The 15,077-nt window shown below is 35.2% G+C and overlaps 1 protein-coding gene across 1 annotated transcript in view; it reads left to right on the top strand.

The window, feature by feature from the left end:
- Positions 1-378: 378 nt before the first annotated feature.
- LOC134237994 (uncharacterized) overlaps positions 379-15,077 on the top strand; it is a gene marked incomplete at its 3' end in the record, with an annotated part of 46,588 nt that continues 31,889 nt past the window's right edge. Inside the window, exons 1-3 of the mRNA XM_062720121.1 lie at positions 379-430; positions 1,020-1,532; positions 6,966-7,063. Of these exons, the coding sequence (XP_062576105.1) occupies positions 379-430; positions 1,020-1,532; positions 6,966-7,063 (663 nt within the window). The remainder of the gene's footprint in view (positions 431-1,019; positions 1,533-6,965; positions 7,064-15,077) is intronic.

The raw sequence follows: 15,077 nt of genomic DNA, 5'->3' as shown, positions 1-15,077 counted from the left end.
TGAATAATGAACACATATATGTTGATTTAAGTTAAAATCAATAGACTGTTTGTTCTCAATCCTCCAATATGAAAAAAGAGATAAGGCCTAAAAAAATAATAAGTTGGTTCTCAGGCTCACCAGTATTTTATTCAACAATTCGCATTACCCATTTTTATCCTCAAATAATAAAATACAATTTCTCTCATGCGCTCGTCAATTACCCCCCCCCCCCCAAAAAAAAAAAAAACGGAATTCCTGACTGCATTTTGACTGCATTTTAGAAATCAGTCAATCGTTAGACAAACATCGAGATTATCAAAATTTTTGGCCTAGTTAAAAACACAAATATGGCTGTCAAATACACAGGATAAAGCATCAAGATTAAGATAAGTTATGATGGCATTGATTAAAGTGCAGATTCATGAGGAACCTACTTCCACGGTACAAGGTGGGGTTTCTGAAGGTTTTCCAGGCTAGAACTTGATCAATAACGTGATCAAAGATGGCTCCCTCAACCTCAGAACTCGGTCATCAGCAAGATTCCCAGATTTCATTTAGTGTGGTAAACCAAAAACTAAGGGATTAGACAAAGTTTAATAAAATCATAAGCACTATTTATAGTGCTGAAACACTTAGATTAGTTGTGTTACGTAAGCAATTGACCATCATCACTGTTGGGTTCTGTAAGTTTAACACATCTTGTTTTTAGGATGACATCGTTTCATTATATGAATTATCGGGATCATAGATGTAGAAGATACAATAGAGAAAGAAGCAGGAAATATATTATTTTGATATCTACACTTGATGCTTAAACATCATGGACTACAAATTTAGTTTTGAAATTATAACTTAAAAAAATATTCCCGTTTGTTATTTGTTTTTCATGAGATATAAAGAAAAAAAATGTCCCTCATGCATTTAATATTCTTAAGAAAACAGGACTGAGAACCAAGTTATAATTTTTTTGTTTAAATAATTACTCTATGATGTGCTAAATGAAAACAGAATTAAATAACAACATTCCTGTTTTTCAGTGACTGATGATGACTCACCATTCAAGTCATTTATCAGAATAAATAATGCAGATTTGAAACCAGACCCGAGCAGTGCTGTTGACACATCTGATACAAATGAAAAAGAAGATAATTTGGAAGTAGAAAGTACTGATAAAAGCACTGAAGTAGTTTTATATAGCAGAGAAGAAAAGAAAGAAGAGAATGTAGAAATGTCTATTTCACCAACGTTAACGGAGGACACAGAAGAAGAGAGCACAGTAGAGGTAATGGCCAGTCTTATCTCCTCAGAAGCTCCAGCTGTGGTGAAAGAGGAAATTTTTCAGAAAATCTTGTCTGAAAAAGAGAAGTTACCAACAGTAAGCATGCTGGATTTTGCTGGCCAGTTAGCATATTATGCCTGTCATCAAATTTACGTAACACCAAAGGCCTTCTTTATCCTTGTGTTGGACATGACTAAGAAGTTTGAAGATGTTGTGGATCAAGAGAAAGATAACCAAGAAGGATCAATCTTCTCAGTGTGGACCTACAAAGGTAAGACACTTGTAAAATGTCCAATATTTAGCTCTTCTGAGTCAAAGGCTTAAAAAGCTAATGCTATTGCCATTTGTTCGGTGAGTGGCATGCGTTATGCAGTATTCATGAAAGTTTTAGAATATGGGCCATAACTCAAGATCCCCTTGGTCAATTATTGTCAAAGGATGGCTGCACTTAAGGATAATTAAAATCTGTATAAAACATGTACAGTACCGACTGGACACAACCAAACACCAGAGCAAACTCAAAGCGGACCCTGGGTTTGCTTCGCGGGTTCGCGCAGGGTCAGCTTTGGGTTCGCTTTCAGAAATTTTGGGACCGCTCTGGATTCGCCTTGGGTGTGCTCCAGGTTTGCTCCGCTTTTGCTCAGGGTCAGCTCTGGGTCCGCTAGAGCGAACCCGGCGCTTGCTTTCTGGGACCGCCTTGCAAACTGATGCATGAAGTGGACCTTGCTTTAATCTCGCCGCCCGTAAGCCCCATCCCTTGTTTATTCCAATACAGTAATGAAATTGCGGAATCGATCATTGTTGTTTTGGCAGCAATCCATAGATGTACACTGAATATGTTTGCAGTGACATTATGGAGAACATTGATAAAAATCAACTTTACATTTAGATTAATAAATATTTCCTTGATTTCTCCGCTCTCGGAATTTCGATCCCGGGAAGTGATTTTAACAGCGGGCTATTAGGCATTTATTTTCATTATTTATAATGTGAAAACAAAAACAGAGGAGGAAGAAAAGGATGTTGAATTGATTTTCATTGTATCGAATGATGTTCAAGTGAAACTGATGAAAGCATCTAAACAAATTACCTTTCAAATTCATGCGTTATATAGTCCTAAATTAAATTTGTTATTTTTTTATGCTTTGCTTAATCGTAGTCTAAATGTTTGACAAACACTGAGTTATGATATCTTTAAATTAACCTTTTGTGCATTTGATATATTTACATTTCATTTATAATATTTACACCTTGGAAGTTCGTAATATATATTTTCCGGACGCTTTTAAAAAAAGATATATTTCATCAGAACTTGATTACGCTCAGAATTATGGATAGAGTATGATTTTAATCAGAATGAAAAAAAAAATAAATAAAATGACAAATATTGATTTTTTTCCCCATAAGATTGCATAAATATACCTTCTACTTCACCTACACACATTACCGAAATTTTAAATTATTTAAAACAAAAATACAGGAAAAATCACCCCCCCCCCCCCCAAAAAAAATCTTATCTGTAAACTCTCATCATTAAACTAGATTTTTTGAAATAATAAAGCCTTATAATTTTTTTTTTTGTTAAATACTATGAGTCGTCCTCCAAAGTCTGTACTCAAACTGTTTTCTATACGCCAGAAGCAGCTATTTTTTTTTCAAATAATATACAGGACAATAATTATATAGACTAGCACATTGAATTTTTTCATGCCCAATTAAGAAGATCAATAACTTGATTTGAATTTTGATAAATTTGAAGGAACATGTAAATTGAAACAATTGTAATAAAATAATTGAATAATGGGCACGAACAAGAAATAATACAATTCGTCAAAGATCATTTATTTTTCTTTCTAATTTTTTTTAAAAGTTAAAATTGAAATGCCAATTATTATCTTCTTTTTATACACCCGTCTTAAGACAGGACATATTATGTTATAGGCTTCGTGTCCGTCCGTCTGTCTGTTAGCTTTTTCGTTTCCGGCTCATAACTTTAATACTATTAGGCCTAGGATTATCAAACTTTGTCATCTGATGCATCTTGGGTAGAAGGTGTGTCGCGCACAAAAAGTAAGCCGCTCTGACCTTTAATTAAGAAGATATAGCCAAATATGGAAAAAAGCCTTTCCGACCCAAAACTAGAAAACTATGACTTACAATCATCAAACTTGGCCAGTTTATGCATCTTAGGTAGAAGGTGTGTCATGACCTATTTCAAGGTCACTGTGACCTTTGATTTAAATGAAATTTTAAAAAAAGTGTCTTTTTACTATTCATTTACACATCCCAAATAAAGTAAGAGTATTACACTGTCCTTATTAAAAAAGTGTTAAATCAAGAAAATACTTATTTTTTTAAGCAATACTTGACAGCAATCTATGACAAATATTATGTATGTTAGAGAAATCCTGCCTCTCCAATGAGTGTAATTATCAAGCACTGGTCAAGACTCAAGAAGAATTTTGAATAACAGAAAATTGCATGTCAAATTAGAGAGAAATTAATGAGTTTTTAGTGTGAGGAGTTCGCTAATAGCTAGAGCATGGTGTTATCTATATCCCTTGAGTATTGGGAAAATGTGTGAGCCTGTTGGATTAAAAATAGCTCTTGCTGGCTAGCCTAAGTTTTAAAATGAATTTAATGAAAAGTAATTAAAACTAATTTAATATTGCATAGCAGACTAATCTTATATTACATAAATTTGTTAATTTATAAAAACTAATTTTATGGGATTGGGGTGGAATCAGCATGTCCATATGAATTTTATATTAAAACCTGTCGGACATTAAATGTCAACCAAAAAAAAATCTTTGAGTATTTCATATGTTTTAAAAAAAGTTATGGTAGATAGTGCAGACCCATTCATCTATTGGTATTAATGAGTAGACAAGCATCCAGTTAAAGATTAATTAATGAGTTCAGGCTAGCTGTCTCAATCACTCTGATCAAGCTGTATGATGACCTTTGGGAATTAGACAGAAGAACTGTTGGTTAGTTTATAGCATATGTCATTTGATGGCCAGCCTTTTCTTTTCAAAATCAATTTGGTATAGATTAATTTGTTAAGACTAATTTGATATTGTTTAATATAATGGGCATTTGACAAGGTCTAACACAACCAGCATAAAATCCATCAATGATGTAATATTTATTATAATTAATGCCTACATCACAGGGGATGGATAAATAATTTTAGGAATGGAAAAATCATGGAAATTTAGAATCAGGGTTGACGTGATTGCAAGCTAAACTGTTGAAGAAAATTGTAATTTTTGACGGGCGTATCATGCTGTGGCTCGGCACTTTACTTCTCTTACGAATTGACTGACAGACTCATTATCTACCCAATTTACATGTGTATATCAAATTTTATTAATGAACTTAATACTGGTATAAAAAAAAACTAAAAAAAAATAATAAATACAAAGGTAAATATTCATGTAACATTCAACTCGGAAAATTAAAATATTTAATTAATTGCTTTGAAAAATTTAGGAAAATAAATACAGTCCAGAGAATTAAAATAAATAAGTATGAAATAGTAATCTAATGCAATTGTTTTGTAAAATGAGTTTTGATTGGCTTATGCGCTGATGTTTGAAGCAGTAAAACGAGCATTAACGCAAGTAAAATATTTTCATTGTGACGTCATAATAGACTGACGCAAAAACACAATGCTTCATGACGTATTTCATATAACAAAACGCAACAAAATAAGACGTAATCAACAAACAAAATGCAGTGATTGCATTATAATGGAAATAACTGTCTTCTAATTAGGTATTTGCGACCGTTAATGCTGATTCAACGGTCGCAAATATCAAATTGTTTGTTTGTTTGTTTATTACACTCAGACCATACAATGGTAAATGAGGTACAGGAACATATTTACATAATTATACACAAAATACAAAGTCAAGTGAGGAAGAGTAGTATCAATTAAATATAGCAGGCCAATATTTTTTTTAGCAAACAAAGACAGTTTAAACAGTGAATCAACATTTGTGATTGACATAATATTCTTTAATTTATAAGTATTTACATGAGAACAATACTTCTTATCAATAAGGTTTACCCGTAAAGACAAAAACATGGACACTCCATTACATAGTGAAACTCATCCCCCAAAGTATTTTTGTTACATAAATTACATAATCTTAGAGATCTATCAGTATTAGTCCATCTACCAGATTTGATTGGGAGTTCAATTAGAAGACAGTTATTCCCTAATTTTACAATTATCATAATAGATGTACATTCACACGCTTTGCTTGTATGTACAATGGCGAATGTATATGGAGGAACATCACACATTCGATCTTTTATCCAAATCTACTGATCAATATGCCATTTCGATTGGTTGACACGCTGATTGGCTAATCACTAATCCTGATGGACAGCTCCGTAAAAAAATACTGAACGCGTGTTCGCTATCTGGGACTGCTACTGAATTCCGGGTGCGCTCTCCGGGTCCACTGCAGGTTCGCTCGGGGCCAGCCCTAGCGGAACCCGAGCAAACCCGAAGCGGACCTAGAGAGTGAACCCGGGGTCTGCTCCGGGTTTGCTTTCTGTTAGGTTGTGTCCAGTCCGTATACTGTATGTGTTCATGTGATAGTGTTAGATACATGTACACAGCTTCCTATTATCTTAGGCTAGTGGGTTAACCCTTTAGCTCAGTTGGAAGAGGACTGAACTGGTATGCCATGCAGATACCCTGGGTTCAATCCCAAGCAGATACATATAAATTTCACTGTTTAATACAATCATTTGTGGCAGGTATCAGTTTATTTCAGTGGATTTGACATATGAATTGGTGGTCAGTAGCCAGGAATAAAGAATCTGTTTACAGAGGGTGTTGCCAATCAAACTGACTAAACGTTTCCAAATACACTGCTTACTGTACCAAAGTACACTACATCATGATATATATTTTTTCTCCAAATCAGATGTCCTAGAAAAGCTGTAGATACTGAAGGAAGGACGATACGTAAAATTATGTTGACAATTTAAATACCGCATCTCCTACAGTTCATATAATTTTTTGAATAACGTTATGCTTAGGAAATAAAAATATTTATTTCGTTTAATTCTGTTAGAGTAGTGTTAAGATAAAAAAAATATTGATTGACGTTCTGATACATTTTTTTTCCGAGGTTGTAAGTAAAAGGCTGTAGATCTTACTCTTATCAGACACACCTGTTCGTTTTTTAGCTTTACTGATCAAAGACCCAAAGAGATTATGCAAAAGTGATGGTATCCGTCTTCTGTCCATCTGTCTAGTAAGCTGTCTATCTGTAAAAAAGAAATCAAAAGACTACCTCTCCCTGAGGTTTTGTCTGATTACAGTATAACTCTGCACACAAGTAGACTACACTAAGACATATAATTCTATATATGGGATTCTGATTTCGATGAACAGTGTTGCTATGGTTACTAAAAACAGAAAATTCTGTGAAATATTTTCAAAATGCTACTCCTCCTAAAGTTTTGATCTGTTTCAATATAATGTGGCACATGTGCAGATTGTATACCTAAACGTATACATTCTATTTATTTCTGTTAGGAAATTTAAATCAAAAGTGCTACTTTTCTTTTCCTTTGTCATAAGTACTAACCAGTAAAGTTACAGTCTCATTAGAGACTTCTAGTTTTATCATTATGCTTTATTTGTTCATTTAAACTTACATACTCTTGTTTCTTTTAGACTACCTGAAGTTTTGGATTACCTCAATCAAGACATTTGGAGGCAAAAAGGCACCACTGTTTCTTGTTGTCACACACACAGAAACAAAATCTACAAATGTAAGTATTCTGTCTTAAACAAATGTAAATTATAAAAGGAATGAAGATATCTCCAACCTATTATGAGAATGTACAAGAACTGCCATATTTCAGAAATACACAAACAAAAAGATTTTTGGCCTATTAGGTCATAAGATTGGTTACTGTCTTAAGAAAATGAATTGGTGTCTATTTTTCTTGATGACTATTGGCAAAATATGGATAATAATGCTTGTCTTTGATATTGGTGGCTTACCTGAGCTGCAAACTCAAGTGAGCTTTATGGATCATCTGTTGTCCTATGGCTATTCATCTGTCTCTGTATCCGTTGTTCCTCTTTAAATTTTTCTTATTTTTATGCCCCCCCCCCCCCCTCAAAGAATTCAATTAACCAGCCGAAATTAAAAATTAGATATATTTTCTAGGATCTTTTATATAAGTATTTATTCATTAATATTTATTTTTTCTTTTTTTGTGATTATTTATTATCAATTGATTTTGTTAAAAGGATAGAAATCGAGTTTATCAATATACTCTTTTTTATGTTTGCCATAATGTGTCTTTCCGTTTACCATAACGAGCCTCCATACCTGTACCATGCAGATAAAAATAATCTTTTTCTTGTTTAATTCCATAAACTCTTTTCAGTGCAAGTTGACAATTGTAACAAGCATCAATTTGTGCACATTAATGAGCAATAAGTGAGATTCAAACAAGCTTAAATACCCCCGCAATCATCGGTTGCTACGTTAAAAATGCAACTTCCGTTAAAAAAAGAGTGCTCGCATTATTAAACGCAACGGTAGAAAATTTATTAAAATTCAAAACATGCAAGCATGACAGTTTTTGTTCATTTTAATACCCACCATGACTTGCGGTTCAAACGCCTTGCATGGTATCGGATGAAATTGAGGGTATCCATGGCAGGAAATATAGCGTAATTTCACTATAATAGTGAGATACCACTATTATAGCGGAATTTACGTTTCCCCCCAACCTGATAAATAGTCAAAAATATGATTACATATCAATTAGTTCTCTGTCATAGCGAAAAACAACTTTGCTGTCTGTTGTTACAGTTGCATTAGCAGTCCTAATTGCCGGTAATAGGGTGTATAGAAGGACCATTCTTTCTTCCAAGGGGAGATAATCAAGGGAAAGCTAGGGAGAAGTCATTAGAAGTCACTAAAAATATCATCATAACAAGGTCCTTTGTGCCAGAAAAAAATAAACTTGTGAGAAAGCAGCCTGTGATATTGTGTGTTAATTCTAATTTCTTTAAATCTTGGTTCTTAGGGGTAGGGTAGGGCCACAACGAAGTTTGAGGGGTATATAGGAATCACCTTGTCCGTCTGTCCGACTGTCTGTCTAGCTGTCCGTCCATCCGTCCGTCTGTCTGTCTAGCTGTCCATCTGTCTGTGCAATTGTGTCTGGTCCATATCTTTCTTACAGAGAGACATTAGAATCTACTACTCCACACAAAGATTGCCCATGATCTAAGGGTGTGTCATGACCTTGACCCATGGTCATTTGGGGAACTTCAAGGTCACTGGATGAAAAATGTCTTAATTAGCGTCCGCTCCATATCTTTCTTATGGATAAACTTGGCAGCTTCTCATTTCACGAAAAGATTGCCCATGACACAACGGTGTGTCATGACCTTAACCCAAGGTCATTTGGGGAAATTCAAGGTCACTAGTAGAAAAATTTCATAATTCATGTCCGGTCTATATCTTTGTTATGGATAAACTTGGTAGGTTCTTTTTTTCACACAAAGGTTACTTATGACCTGCGAGTGTGTCTTGACCTTGACCCAAGGTCATTTGGGGATTTTCAAGGTCACTGAAAGAAAATTTTCATATTTCGTTTCCGGTCCATATCTTTCTTATGGATGAACTTGGTAGGGTCTCTTTTCACACAAAGATTTCACATAACCCAAGGGTGTGTCATGACCTTGACCCAAGGTCATTTGGGGAACTTCAAGGTCACTGGAAGAAAAATTTCATAATTCGTGTCCGGTCCATGTCTTTCTTATGGATAAACGTGGTAGGGTCTCTTTTCACACAAAGATTGCACATGAACCGAGGGTGTATCAAGACCTTGACCCAAGGTCATTTGGGGATCTTCAAGGTCACTGGAAGAAAAATTTCATAATTCGTGTCCGGTCCATATCTTTCTTATGGATAAACGTGATAGGTTCTCATTTCACACAAAGATTACCCATGACACAAGGGTGTGTCATGACCTTAACCCAAGGTCATTTGGGGAAGTTCAAGGCCACTGGTAGAAAAATTTCATAATTCGTGTCCGGTCTATATCTTTCTTATGGATTAACTTGGAAGGTTCTCATTTCAAACAAAAATTGCCCATGACCCAGTGGTGTGTCATGACCTTGACCTAAGGTCATTCGTATAACTTCATGGTCTCTGGAAGAAAAATTTCATAATTCATGTTTGATACATATCTTTATTATGGAAAAACTTACTTCTGAAAAACCCAGCGGGAGGTATTTTGTCCCCTTTGGACAGTTCTAGTTGATTTCTATGAAGGGTGTTGCTGTTGTGACTAGAAATAGAAATTTATATGAAATACTTTCAAAATGCTACTCCAAATACAATTTAAGTCTGATTATCATATAATTTGGCATGCAAGTAGACTAGACTGAGGTACATAATAATCCGTTTTGTGTTTTCATACCCCTGCTCCGAAGGAGAGGGGGGTATACTGTTTTACCCTTGTGTGTGTGTCTGTCTGTCTGTCCATGTGTCTGTCCGTAATAAATTTTTGTCGCAGTTTTCTCAGCAACTACTCATCATAAATGCTTGAAATTTTAACACAATCTTCTCTGAGGCATGCCATATGGTGGGATACATTTTTGATAAAATCCGATGTCAACTTCCTGTTTGTCTGTGCGTCTGTCCGTTTCATACATAACAAATTTTCGTCGCAGTTTTCTCAGCAACTACTCATCGTAGATGCTTGAAATTTTAACATAATCTTCTCTGAGGCATGGCATATGGTGGGAGACATTTTTGATAAAATCCGATGTCAACTTCCTGTTTGTCTGTGCGTCTGTCCGTTTCATACATAACAAATTTTCGTCACAGTTTTCTCATTAGCTATTCATCGCAGATGCTTGAAATTTTATTACACTCTTTGTTGAGGCATGCCATATGGTGGCATTAAGTTTGATATGAATCTGATGTCAACTTCATATTTTTTCTGTGCATCTGCCTATAATTGAACTTGTGTATATCAACATGATAGTGCTTATTTACATCAGAGCGGGGGTATTACTAGTGAGCATTGGCTCACAGATTTCTCGATGATTTTGAAGATTGATGTTCATAGATATTACCAAAGTAATTTAAATTGAAAATTCTGAAAAAAAAAATATTAAAAGCTACTCCTACAGTTATAGTCTAATTGAAATCTTGCCACAAAAGGAGACTTAATCAAGGATCATTATCCTATTTATTGCTTTTGTAACGTTTTAAGTCCCTGCTGCTACTTTTCTCCTCCTTTATTATAAGTACAAACCAGAAGAGCTACAGTCTCGACAGAAACTTCTGTTTTTAGCTCTACTGGTCAGAGACCAAAAGAGCTTATGCGATAGTAAGGTGTCCGTCGTCCGTCCGTCTGTCTAGCTGTCCGTCTGTTGGTAAACAATTTTTCAAAACGATACTCCTCTTACAGTTTTGGTCTGGTTTTAATATAACTTGGCACACAAGTGGACTACACTAAGATACAAAAAATAGTGCATCGGATTTTGATTTCGATGAACGGTGTTGCCATGGTTACTAAAAATAGAATTTCCTGTGAAATTCCTTTAAAACGCTACTTCTCCTACAATTTTGATCTGATTTCAATATAACTTGGCACACAAGTAGACTACACTAAAATACATAGAATAGTGCATCCTTTTTTGATTTCGATGAACGGTGTTGCCATGGTAACTAAAAATAGAATTTTCTGTAAAATTCCTTTAAAAAGCTACTCCTCCTACAATTTTGATCTGATTTCAATATAACATGGCACACAAGTAGACTACACTAAGATACATCAAATAGTGCATTGGTTTTTGATTTCGATGAACGGTGTTGCCACGGTTACTAAAAATAGAAATGTCTGTGAAATTCCTTTGAAACGCTACTCCTTCTACAGTTGTGGTCTGATGGCAATGGCTTCTTTTCTCATCCTTTGTTATAAGTACGAACAAGTAGAGCTACAGTCTCGACAGAGACTTCTGGTTTTCATCTTGGCTCCTTTTGGGAAGGATAGGGTCACAAAAGGGGGTCAAAGTATTGCATAGGAATGAAATAAGCGTTATGGCCTAAGGTCCTCTTGTATAAAGTTCTTGTTGTTGCATATATGGCATATGGAAAAACTTTTCATAGATGACTACAATGATTCAAACAACTAGGCTTGCTCGGGATGCTGAATCTTACCTACATTTTCCAGATGGATGACCAGGCTAAAGTGTTTGGAACAGGTCCATTCCCAAGTAACTACAAGCCCTAGCAGGGCCAAATTTGCATGGTTGATACATATAGGGATAAACACTAGTCTACTAGATTTGCTTCAGATGCTGGACTTGACCTACATTTTTTTTAGCTCACCTCAACGAGTAGGGAGGGGGGCTTACATGATACCGGAGGCATCGGCGTTATTGTCGGCGTCAAACCTTAATGTTTTGGGGTTTTTTTTGTAAGTAGTTCTATGCCCTATATGATCATACATGCATTAAACATGCTTCTTGTGTGTTACATTGATCAGATGATGTTTCAAATGCTGCATTTCACCGAAGAAATGACCAATGTTAATGTTTTTTGAGCAGGTTAACATTTTTGGTGCAGTTTTTGGTGTAAGTCTTATTTCCAAGAAATTATTAAGTCCTGTGAAGACCAAACTTGCATGGATGATGTGTAAGGATGCACACTACCAAACTTGCTTTGGATGCATGATCTGACCTACATTTTCTGGATGAGTGAACAGGTTGATGTTTTTTGTGTAGTTCTCATTTCCAAGATACTATGAGCCCTATGATGACCAAACATGCATGGATGATACATTTAAGGATGAACACTGATAGACGTACTTTTGATGCTGGATCCTACTTATATTTTCCAGATAATGGACCAGGTAAAGTTATGGGTGCAAGTTTAATACCAAAAAACAATAAATACTATATTAACTTGATTTGCATGAATGATGCATCAAGGGATGAACACTTTCAAACTTCAGATGCTGGATTTGAATTATATTTTATTGATGGGCGATTTGGTTGGAGTTTTTGGATAAGACTATTTCCAAGTAACTGCAAGCCCTATCAGATCAAAATTGCATAAATTTTGCATTTTGGGATGTAAACTTTTAGAATGCTAGTTACTTGTGGGACTTTGCCTTACTTAAAGAAATATTCGTTGAGGTGAACTCTCTAATTACCTATGTTTTAAGTGAGTGACCAAATTAATCAAAGCTTTTGGAGCAGGTTTATTCCCAAGTAACTATATGTCTTACCTGGAAATAATTTGCAATGATGAAACATCTAGGGATAGACCCTACCAGATTTGCTTCCAGTGCTGGATTTGGCCTACAATTTCAGATGAGTAACCAGTGAAATTTCTTGGAGTAGCTCTTTAATTCGAAGGCCTGTTTAACTTGCATGGATGATGCATCAAAGAATGGACAATCGAGACTTGCTTCAGATACTGGATCTTATCTACATATTTTAAATAAGTGACCAGGTTACTATTTTTTTGGAACTAAATCCCAAATGAATTTTAACACCTATTTAAACAAATGTGTGACCAGGTTCAAGTTTTTGGAGCAGATCCATTGCTGGATCTGACCTATATTTTTAATCCAAGTAACCATAAGCCCTACCTGAACCAAACTTGTATCTAGGGATGGACACTACCAGACTTGCTTCGGACTGCTGGACTTGACCTACATTTTAATGGCATCAAGCGAAGCTCGATCGTCATCTACTGATCAGTCCGATTTACGCGACCGAATGTGTCAGTGGATGCATTCGAGGTAGAAAATAGCAACAGCTGTAAACCAATTTCTTTCAAAACGCTCACAATGAATAATAGCTTGAATATTAAATAAAATCAATTGTCTCTTCAATTAATTCTACTACAGAATATCGATATTATGTTTAATTTGTAGGCAAGAAAAAGGTTATGGTTGTTGCAGATGAATTTCTACAGAGAGGGTGCGACGATTGACATCAATAACATTTTGTTACTGATTACTGTAATACAAGCAACCTAAAAGACGGTGAAATAATTATAAAACTAGAGGTGCTGTGAGCAATGAGCTCACTAAATGATACCCTCGCCTCCCATATGAATATAATGGGAGTGTCAATGTTTTGTTGTAGGAAACCTAAAATACATGTCAGATCAAAAAGTAAAATAGGAGGTGCACAATAGCAATATGTTATAAAGATTATTTGAAAGTTTCATCAAATTTCATTCAGTGGTATGAGAGGAGTTGCGGATAAGAGATGGGTACCCCAAAGCGTAACAGGCGGGCGGACGGACGGACATAGCGATTACTATATACCCACAACCCCTCCCGCTTTTCAAGCGGGGGATATAATAAACATGAATACCACAAGACTATAAAGATCGAATTTCTTAATCTTAGCTTTACTTTTACAATCTTCAATCCGATTTTATCTGAACAACCAATGATATTGACCAGTATTACTGTATTTATCCATTTCCCCCATTTGTTTATCGCACCCTATCTTAAGTCGATCGTAATTGTAAGAGTAGAGTCATGGTTGTAGTTTAGATGCAATCACTATACTGCAAAACAACGCTCTGACAATGGCAATTGGAAAGAATAATATATAAATTTGTGAAACCCTTCATAGGTCTTCGATTGACTAGAAAGAAATCGGATTGATATTGAGCATGAACATTTCTGACGATGTCTGGTTCATTGGAACCCTCTTTCATTCGGACCTGAGGACATAAGGCCCTATACTGTATTTGTGTAAAGACTATTTTTATGCGCCCGGATCGAGATCCGGGGCGTATATTGTTTTTGTCCTGTCTGTTTGTCTGTCTGTCTGTTGTCAACTTTAACCTTCACCAAAACTTTTGAACCATAAGAGATAGAGACTTTATATTTGGTATGCATTTTCCTCTAATAAAGTTCTTTCAAATGACTTCAAGGTCAATGACCTTGTGACCTTGACTGTGACCTATATGCTAAAAATAGCTTTTTCAACTGTTTGTCATAACTTTTGAACCATAAGAGATAGGGACTTCATATTTTGTATGCATACTCCACTAATGAAGTCCTTTCAAATGACATCAAGGTCAATGACCTTGTGACCTTGACTGTGACCTATATGCTAAAAATAGCTTTTTCCTCTTTTTGCCATAACTATTGAACCATAGGAGATAGGGACTTCATATTTAGTATGCATACTCCACTAATTAAGTTCTTTTTAAAATAACACCAAGGTCAATGAACTTGTTATCTCGACTGTGACCTATATGCTAAAAATAGCTTTTTCCATTTTTTGCCATAACTTTTGAACCATAGGAGATGGGGACTTCATATTTAGTATGCCTACTCCACTAATTAAGTTCTTTCAAGTCACACCAAGGTCAATGACCTTGTGTCCTTGACTGTGACCTATATACTAAAAATAGCTTTTTCGAACTTGTTGACGCCGGGCGCATAGTGTTTCACAAACATATCTTGTTTATTTTATTATTATGTTACCGGAGTCACTCTCTTGACCCATCTGCACATCTTTTTAAATTGTTTTTCTTGTTCAACGCCCTTGAAGCCTTTCAAGCTTTTGATTATTCCATTGTAACTATAAGCCCTACCTGAACCAAACTGATCAAATTTTATACACATAAAAATTTTCATGTTGCTTTACTAATATATCTTCATTCATGGGCATTCATGTCCTATGGACATATTTCTAGTTTAACATGTGTTTAAAGGTCATATTAAACAGTTCGTCTCACTAAGATTTTACTTTTTAGACATAAAGACT

The sequence above is a fragment of the Saccostrea cucullata genome, unplaced genomic scaffold (genome assembly GCF_032062105.1).
Source record: "Saccostrea cucullata isolate Sc308-1 unplaced genomic scaffold, CSIRO_AGI_Scuc_v1 ctg3285, whole genome shotgun sequence".
NCBI lineage: Eukaryota > Metazoa > Mollusca > Bivalvia > Ostreida > Ostreidae > Saccostrea > Saccostrea cuccullata.
This window is presented reverse-complemented; position numbering and strand designations above follow the sequence as displayed.